Genomic DNA, 10,142 nt, shown 5'->3' on the forward strand with positions numbered 1-10,142 from the left:
AGCACAGTTTCAGGTTAATCCCTCTATTAAGAGGAAGACAACATTGTTTGTTTATGAACTGCATCAGAAGCAGTTAGTGAATCCCTCCATGTGAGGAAGTGCTTGGGTAAGATTGAATGCCCAGCAGTTGAAATTAAAGGGGAGTGTTGGAATGGTAATTCCAATTGCAGGCGGACAGGGACAGCGATGGCAGCCGACTCAGTCAGCACGCTGCATCCAAAAACCACCGAACGAAACCATAAAACCGTCCAGATGATATCGGCATATCGGCAAGTCGGCATATCGGCGGGTTGGAGCATCGGAGGCAGGCAGTGGCAGCAATATGAAACATCGCCGATGAGCGATCGCCGATATCGCATCAGCACATCGCTATCGGCAATGTCATAGGGTCGGGGTCTTTGACATGAGTAAAGTTGCGATGCGATGAAGCGCGGACCCGATGGCTTCCCAAAACCAAATTGTATAATGTTTGTCTTTTTTGTTGACCGCCGAGAATGGAAGAATTAATGGAGTTGGTGGTTGTACGTACTTTTTGGTGGCCCTTTTAAATGATTATGGGCACATACGTTTTATATTTTTTTTATGTGTACGTAGTTTAGGTGGGCCTTTAATATTAGTATGGGCCACGTTTTTTATGTATGTTTTGTATTAAGTTTTTACATATATGAGCCATGTGAAAACGTGCTTGTTGTAGTAGTGTTGACTATTGTAAAAGAAACGACGGAGCAGTAAACAAAATGTGCTCTGTATTGTTTTTGTTACACATGGGAGATATGTAAAGTGCAGCAGCGAAAGAGTATAGAGCGAGCCAAATGAAAAGAGCTCGTGGGTTGAAATTTTTTGTGTGGAGCATTGTAAAACGAAGGTGCAGTAAAAGCGAAAAACCATGTGTGGTTTTGCACAGCAGTGCATGAAGAAAAGAAAAGGTGGGAGCACATCTGTAAATGTGTTTTTCTATTAACTAGAAGTGAAGAAAAGTAAAACACCGCAAGCAGGAGAGGCATATAATTTTCTTGGGTAAGCATGTGTAAATTTTGTTTTTTTACAGCAGCATGTAAAAGAAGGTTTTTACACCAGTAAATGTAAAAGGGGTTTTACTGCAGTAAACCCAGCACAGTAATTTCTCAGGTGAAAACAGAGTTTTTGCTGAATGTAAGTTTTTTTTGAAAATCCCTCTGAGTGAAAGAGGATGAAGTTTGTATCAGGCTTTGTATTTTAATCAATAGAAATATTTTTATGGCTGTGTAATACTCTGTTATGAGTAGATTTGTTTTTAAGAGCTTCCCCGTGCACAAAGGTCCTGGAACAGTGGAAACAGAGCATTGGCTCTGTGGTGTTAGAATGTCTGGTTTTTGGTATTTCCCATTTAAAAATACCCAACAAATATATATCAATCAATCATGGCTGTTTATTACAAATTCAAGAGTGCAAAGAATTATGAGTTATTGCATTTTGAAGGGCATTTCATTTCTATTAAAGATTTGAAAACCAAAATTTTTGAATCCAAGTATATGAGCAAGCTGGGTACAGATATTGATATTGCTATTTCAAATGCTCTAAGTGGCCAAGGTAATAATTAATTAGCTAATTATCTTTGTTAACTGTATCTATTCTTCTAACCATTAATTAACTACAAAGTGAGGATGCTGATTAAAAGAGAATTAACAATAATATCGATCATTACCGAGTAGCAGTAAGATTAAAGTGTAAAGTCTTGATAATTGTTTTCATTCTAAATTTAATTTATATCTTAAGATAAATTTGTTGTAAACGGTGAGAACTTACCATTTAATTTGTATCTTAAGATAAATTTGTTGTAAACAGTGAGAACTTACACTCTGGTAGTGATTGATTGTGATGTGAACTTACACTCTGGTAGTGATTGATTGTGCATTAATTTTCATGTGCTTCTTAACAGAATATGTAAATAGTACAGATTTCGTGCCCAGAAACACTTCCCTTATCCTGCGTAGAGTTGCAGGAAACCCGCGGATGAGAAAAGCAGCAAAAACCCAATTAAGGTCCAGTAAAAACTATTATACCTACATGCATAAAATCATTGATGGTTGGTTACAATTAGTAATATATGTGTTGTAAATTTAGATTTTGTAAGCATTCCTATGGTTGAATATTTGTATGAGTAGATAATGGAATTGTTATCTAGTTGCATGATTTTTTAATTTTTTTGGTTTGCTAGTATTTTAGTACTCCTAGATATGATTGTAGGAGTAATATGTGGTTTGAGTCGCAGTTATTTATGGTTATTTATTATATTTAAGTGGTTAAATTTAGTAATTTATGGTTATTTATTATATTTAAGTGGTTAAATTTAGTAATTTATGGTTATTTATTATATTTAAGTTGCTAAATTTAGTAATTTATGGTTATTTATTATATTTAAGTTGCTAAATTTAGTATGGTTGAATTTATGCTTCTCAATAAGCATGATATTTGTCAGTTTTAATGGCTCAATGAATAACAACCAGTGTCGATTAATGCAGAGATAATGACATGATAACCATCGATCAAGAAGAGAGAAGTATAGATGGAAAATGCATCATTCCTGCACAAACCTCTGCGATGCAGCAGGTAAGTTGGTATGGGCCTCTTTTTTTGTTTGTGTATATATTTTGTTGGGTGACAAATGTATAAACAGATCACGATCCTTGCATGGTGGTTGGATACAGTGCGATGAGGAGGCGAGCAGGGAAGAAGAGGATTTTGGAGGAGATGTGTATGCAGTACACCCACCTCTAAATCCATCTCAAGGACTGGATACAAGAGATTCAATTCAAAATACTACAAACCGTGATGGGTGCAAAAGGACTAAAAATACAAATAAAACAATAGATAATACATTGCTTCAACCCCATCATTCCTCAGAATTTCTGCATCCTTATTGGTGAGTTGTGACCCTTGATTCAATTTCAGACATCCTTAACTGTTAATTTGAGGAAATGGAAATATAATTTATGTAATTGCATTGGTTGCAGGATGCCAGGCATCAAAGATGATAGGTCAATAACAGTGCCTACTAGGGTTTCTAGCTGTCTGAAAATTCCACCAGAACTGAACTGCCCTATATGCAAGAAAATAATGAAAGATGCCGTGCTTATGGCCAAATGTTGCTTCTACAGCTATTGCCGTGAATGTATGTATTTCAACAACCCGACATTATTGTTATTACATACTTGGAGATGAGGATTGGGAGGAAGTTTTGACCTAAATTTTGATTTGGTTTGTTGTTTTTTATTAGATTCCCATAGGTTTGCTGTTGTTTTTTTATTAGATTCTCATAAACTCCAGATGAGGAGGATAACAATAATCGGTCCCACCACCCCACCTGTCACAAACCCTAGACAGACCCACCACTGGACCTACACAGGGCTTGATAAATTGGTTTGTTGTTATATGTATACAGGTATAACAAAGCATCTAATTAATTCCAATAAGTGGACGTGTTTATGCGGAGAACCCAATATTTCAGTTGAAAGAGACCTTGTACTCAATAAAACTCTGCAACAGACCATTCAACGTTATGCTCAAATAACCAACTCGCCACAACCTTGTGATGGGGTTCATAACTCTATCTCCAATGTTACGTCTATCAACAGCGAGTGTTCTTCTGGTGAACTAGGAGGTAATTAAATATGCAGCAGCATGAAAATAGATTTAGGGTGAGTGAGGTATCATTTTTTTCAACTTAATTGTGCTGCCTCACATTTATTACTTTACATGCAAATGCAGATTCTCAAATAATAAAAAAGAAGAGGAAAGTATGCCCACGTCCTGGGTATGTGTGTTACAGATGTCACATTCCAGGTATTCTATCTTGTTGTTAGAGCACTGTTTATTAAAAGTGTATTTAGAAATTTCTGTTTATTAAAAGTGTATTTAGAAATTTCTTCAATTCAACGCTGATTGTTTCAATTTCTTAATTGTATTTGCAGGGCACTTCATTCATAATTATCCAACCTTATTAAATGACCGCCCCGACTTTGCTGTAAAGAGTTTGAAACGGCGAGTCGCAGAGCTGCGCTAGGCTAGTTGAAGAGATGTAGTTGCAGGGAGGCATAAACACGAACTACTACATTCCATCTATCATCTATCCAATCTTAATGGAGTTGGGTATTGGCTGATTAGCTTGGAATTTTCTTCCAACAATTTCAAACCAGTCTCTTTGGTTTGGACTCTGAAGAATTACCCAATGGCGTAAACCAGTCCCTTTGGTTTTGACTCTGAAGAATTACCCAATGGTGTATCATCCGAATGTTTGCATTGTAAAATTGATTGAGAATTACCCAATGGTGCATCATCCGAATGTTTGCATTGTAAAATTGATTGAGATATGTGAGGAAGGATCTCAATTTTATTTTAATTATTAAATATAATTAATTATTAATTTTTGAAATATAGAGTTCACTGGTAAGTTTTTATAAATGTGCAGAGAGGTGTATTTTAAGGATGAGTATTAATTTTGAAATATATAGTCTATTGATAAGTTTTTATAAATGTGTAGAGAGGTAAGTTTTACTCATGACATTAATGTTAATAAGCGAAAAATGTGTAATTTTTTTTCATATATTTAAAATAATCTTATTTTTTTAAAACAAAAATATGTGTGTCACATATGTCATATGTCACATGTGGTTAGAGCACTGTTTATTAAAAGTGTATTTAGAAATTTCTTCAATTCAAGGCTGATTGTTTCAATTTCTTAATTGTATTTGTAGGGCACTTCATTCATAATTGTCCAATCTTTTTTTTCAGAAAGAAAAAGCTTCATGTTTTATATTAAGAGTATATAAAAATCCAGATACAAACGAAGGCATGAAGCCTTGAAGCAAAATGAACAGAAAACTGTTGCATGGATCTTAGAGAAAACCAAAAGTAAATAATTGTCCAATTAGTATCATAATTGTCCATCCTTATTAAATGACAGCCCCGACTTTGCTGTAAAGAGTTTCAAACCAGTCTCTTTTGGGTTGGACTGTGAAGAATTAGCTGAATAAATCGCATTTATTCACATTGTAAAATTGATTGAGATCGGTCATGAAGCATTTCAATTTTTATTTTAATCATTGTAAATATATGATTATTAATTTTGACCTAGAGCCTATTGATAAGTTTTTATAAATGTGCACAGAGTACATTTTACCCGTGAGATGAGATTAATGTTAAATATATATATATATATATATATATATATATATAAAATAAAAATAAAATATTTTTTTAATAAAATATTTTTTTTAAAACAACCTTAATAGACTGATGTTGGAATTTGGATTCCTTTTTATTCATCTAACAAATTTTTTTTAAGCTTTAGGTTATTATGAAGAAAGATGTTCTGATGAATTTACTCACTCTGATCTATCAATTCCAAAATATTTCTGGAATGTATAATTGAGATAAAAATAAATCAAAATGTTGGGGTGGCTTTTAAGGCACCTAGAGGCTGGGGATGATAGTAATTCGAAATCAATGTGTGTTGGGATTCAGATTGAGACTATTATAACTCTAAAAATGTTGTAGTGAAATTGTTTTAGAGGTTTTCTAATTATGTTTTGGTTAAATTTGTCTAAAATTAATATATTTTACCTGCTAGCTATATCATATATGGCACATTTTTTTTTGCCATTACCATTTTCATTAATGTGAAAGCCATAATTAAATTTGCATTGATAATATTATGAAGTCGTACTACATCACACCATTCAAGGATCATATTGCAATATAGAATTCAATCATCTTAATACACGCCTTATCTAAGATATGGCAGCGAACCTGTTGGAAAGTTATCGAAACAAGTTGCTACTAATATTTGGTGGTTGAGGTCATGGATAGTTGGAACCATGTTGGACGAAGATCTTGAGGTTTCTCTCCCAACTGTCCTGGATGCATATGTTTCATTTTCACGTTACCTTCTCCTTGATGCTATTTGCAACCTCAAGACCAGCTTCCATTGTGGTTCTCTTTCAACACTCTAGAGTCCTCAAGCTATGCGGGTAGGCATTTCTGTGGACTTGTTGAAGCCTCAGCTGCTCCAACATGGGGGGTGGTTCTCTTTCAACACTCTAGAGTCCTCAAGCTATGCGGGTAGGCATTTATGTGGACTTGTTGAAGCCTCAGAATTCTGTTGCTCCAACATGGGGGATAACCACTGGGTCAGGACCTTAAAGACAACTCCTTTTCCATTTGAAGTGGTGGGTCCGACTGGGGATGATGGGACCAATTTACCAATGTGGGTTTTAAAACGAGAATGGGTGGTTTTGAAGTGATTGAAATAAGAATAATGACAACTAAATGACTTATTCTATCATGCAAATCTCTAGCTAAATTAAACTAATATAAACCTGGGGTATTCTTTGCGATATACGATCTAAAAAGATATATGTTTATTAAGTCATAATAAAGATCATTCGCGTATTAAAGAGAGACGATAAGATGGAAAGCTAATTTCTTTGACTAAATAGTTAGTCAAAGAAATGTTTAAACTATATCACATATATTAATGATCATATATGAAAATAAACACTTTCAGCTAGGCATCAGAGTAGTGCAATTAACACATAACAGAAAGAACATGCTCCATATATAATTCATGAAAACGAAATGTTCTAACTAGAAACTAACGCTAAAAATAAAAGTGATTTGATGAGAAAAGGTTATAAAGATGACTTGCTCTTTGCCAACTTCTCCTTTAGATCGCATACATCGGATATCAGTTTCACTTGAGGAGGTGCCCCAAACTGTGTTCTGACATGTCGTGTGAAGATAGCATCTGTGAGAGGTGCCAACATCCTTTGTGTTGAATGGAATGAACAATTGAGTGTCATTATTTGGCTGTGAGGTTTGACAAGGAATTGCCAATATGACTCTCAGTCAGTCTTTGATAACTTTGTGATCGCTTCCCTTTAGGTTTTCACCTTTGCCTTCTAGATTTTATCCAAGTCATTCAAATTTGGCAACGTCTTTGGATTACCTTCTTTCATCAAGTTGGTAGTGTGCAAAGCGTGATTTACTTCTTTTACTATGTTCTTTTCCACTCCTATTGCTCTTGCCACTGTTAATTCAGCCTACTTGATCCGTGCATCCCAATCTATGAATAAAATGTCCTTATGTGTCTCCTCAATCTCGGGCAGATTAGCTCTCCTTCCTTCTTCAATTTCTTGTCATTCAATGAATTCGGAGATCTTTGTATTTAAATCATTAAATTCAGTTCTCTTATCAATCGCCTTATCCGTTAACTAATCACTAGTAATCAGATAAGGAGTGGCATGCGACATTCTCTGAAAAAATAGATATTGTTGTTTTGATAGAAGGGAATTTAGCTCTAATGCCTCGTTGATGAATCCATCGATAGTAGGGACATATTTATATTTTTCCATGGCTTCTTACAATTCTTGGATTTGCATGTTTTTTGCAGAGATGTCTGCTTCATGGCTTATCTTTAATATCTCCATACAATGAACCACACTGGTTAGTTCGAAATGAGTCAACAAATGGTATCTCATGTGATTTTCGCCGAAAAAACTCTCATAAACTTAAAATCTCCATATTTTGTTGCAATTGGACTACTTGTTCAGTGCTTGCTTGTTCACATTTTTCTTCTCAATTTCAAGTTGTTGCTCGAGCCATGCTATCTTTTCTTCCCTTTCACTTAACAAAATAGGTACCTTAGTGGATTTATCCATGGTGGAAGTTGCATGTTCCCCAGTAAACTGTGACAATTTGGTCAAATTTTCAGCAGGATTGGAAGGAATATCTTTTGAGACTATGTCCATCGGCTCATTCCCTGGATGGATCTCAGGTGTTTTCCACCCTCATTATTTTCCATTGTCTTCTCACTACAGCCTTATGCAGTAGGCTGTAGAACACATCTAAAGGAGAAATTTCAGTCACCTTTAGGATAATTTCCGATGTGGGCAAAGCAAGAATGATTTGTGTATGCTGCGAACTTGTCCCTTGCTCATCCATCGACTAAGACTCTGAAGTTTTCTGAGCTTGCAGAGGAGTGTGATATTCCGTGGTTTCCTAGCCATATGTTGTCTTAGGAGTATCTTGTAGCCTTTTATTAAATTGGTACCATTCCTACTCCAAATTTTTGCTTTTGACTTCGGGACTGGTATCTTTAGTTAGGTCACTTATTACCTGTTTTTCGGTTGACCTTCTACTAGATTTCACTGTATTCTCTGTATCCTATGTTTTCCCTATATCCTAAGCTTTCCCTATATCCACTTGAGATTCTATGCGAGAATTTGGTCCTTCACTGATGATAGTTACAGTGTGTTTTTGGAATATTTAGTGTTTCTACAAATGTCTAACCCTCTAGATCTAGTAGCTGATCTAGAAACAACAGTCAAAGCAATCTTAATTTTTCCTATAAACAAAATATAAGATAAGGGACAGAGAACCTACTTGTAACTTCCGCTTGTTCCTTATCTCCCTTGACTGATTTCACTGCTCCTTCCCGTACTTAACTCGCTTGAGAAGTACCTACACAACTTACACAAACAAAAACTTGTCAAAGTATAATGATCTATTGTTCATAAATAGCACGGAATCGAAAGAATGATTTACATATGAATGAATTTAACATTAACACAAGCATAAGGGAAAAATCTCGAAAACTTTATTTATAAGAGGAAAGATTACAACCAATGCGAGTTTGATCCAGCGTCATCCTTCCAATTCACCTCATGAAAAGGAAGACATTCCAACAATATCATGATACTTGTGTTCAATCCTAATCTCATACCACCAGCATCTCCTTGCAACTCAATATTTTTCAGCCTCTAGATCTCTTGGATGAGTGATCTATTTATAGATAAGCGAAGGAGGTTGGGTCATCAATGTTGATTATGAATGCCTTTCTATTTTTAGAAATTGGTTTCATGAAAGAGGGAGATTGGAGGTTGATGTTTCCTAATTCCTTTTGTCATCCATGGGAGAACTCAAAGGGTAAGTGGCACTTGAGAAACTTCTAGAAGCTTCCAGTGGATAAGGAATCTTCAAACCTTCATGGAAAATTGCCCAAGTTTGCTCATCGTAGGCTAAAGAGGGACTAAGTGCAACGCATAGCACCTAGTCAATGTAGCCCCTACAATGCATTACAGCTTGATAGAAAGCTTCCTGTGTTGATCTCTTTAGGAGTACTTTTTGAATGCTTCCAATGATGGAACTTCTTTGGGAGTAAGGTATTCTAATGATTAACCTCTTTAAGGCATGCAACAACTGTATTAAGGGTTGATGAACTCTAATAACATCGACTTGTAAGTTAGGGTTGATATGCCCAAATGAATCTGTAATAGTTTCCCCCTAGAGCATGAACTCGTAAATATCTAAGTTGGGTGAAATGCTTTATCATGAGGATGTGAAGTTTCGAAATGGAAGGCGACCTGCATCAATTACAATACAACACATCATGATAATTTGATTTTTTCTCATGAACTAGCTGAGGGAGGCATTCTCATGCTCAGCTTATAAACTTTCATTACATGTACATAGATCAGATAGTCGTCTACATATATAGACTTATGTTCTACATATATAGATTTATGATCCATGACTAGGATGACCATCTATTTAAAGCCTTTGGACATTTGATTTGGTACTCCTGAATATATCATAGCCCGAATGGATGAAACTAGATCCGGGGTATTCAATCTCGTTCAATATTCACTCAATGTACAAGTCTAACCATGTGAATAGATGTTCTGAGGTCAAACATGGAGAGACATCATCTGATTACCAGCCAATGATGTAAGTTGTTAATAGACACGAGAGGGATCACCAATAATAATGATGATCCTTAAGGTACTTCATCCGAATTGGATCCTTGAAGATTATCAAAGTTCTATGACTGTATCAAATCATGATAGACTTCAAAAACTTGTGAAAAATGAGCTATCAGGAAAGACCTCTAGACAGTGGCAGTTTGTAACTATCACGAAATGACGAGGACCTCGGTCAAAGCACACTGACCGAGGCCCATGGAGACTGCGCAGTGGCGCAAACTAGCAATTGGGAAATCCAGATCAAAAAACGAAGGCCATTTCTGATGCGCGATTAGCACATTGCTAGGCAAAACCCCTCGAGAAGGAAAAGCCCCGAGTGCTCGGTCACAAGGAGAGCCAAAA

General features: G+C 35.7%; 1 protein-coding gene across 1 annotated transcript; it reads left to right on the plus strand.

The window, feature by feature from the left end:
- The first annotated feature begins 1,400 nt into the window (after positions 1 to 1,400).
- Positions 1,401 to 4,042, plus strand: LOC149205450 (E3 ubiquitin ligase PARAQUAT TOLERANCE 3-like). Its single transcript, XM_089397411.1, has 8 exons — positions 1,401 to 1,569; positions 1,919 to 2,021; positions 2,502 to 2,589; positions 2,688 to 2,902; positions 2,994 to 3,151; positions 3,422 to 3,640; positions 3,748 to 3,822; positions 3,951 to 4,042. Exons 1-8 carry the CDS (start codon positions 1,401 to 1,403, stop codon positions 4,040 to 4,042), a joined length of 1,119 nt encoding a protein of 372 aa, XP_089253537.1.
- The last annotated feature ends 6,100 nt before the right edge of the window (positions 4,043 to 10,142 follow it).

The sequence above is a fragment of the Pinus tabuliformis genome, chromosome 1_2 (genome assembly GCF_031772625.1).
Source record: "Pinus tabuliformis cultivar Carrire ecotype Pingquan chromosome 1_2, CPIR1, whole genome shotgun sequence".
In the NCBI taxonomy this organism is placed as follows: Eukaryota; Viridiplantae; Streptophyta; class Pinopsida; order Pinales; family Pinaceae; genus Pinus; species Pinus tabuliformis.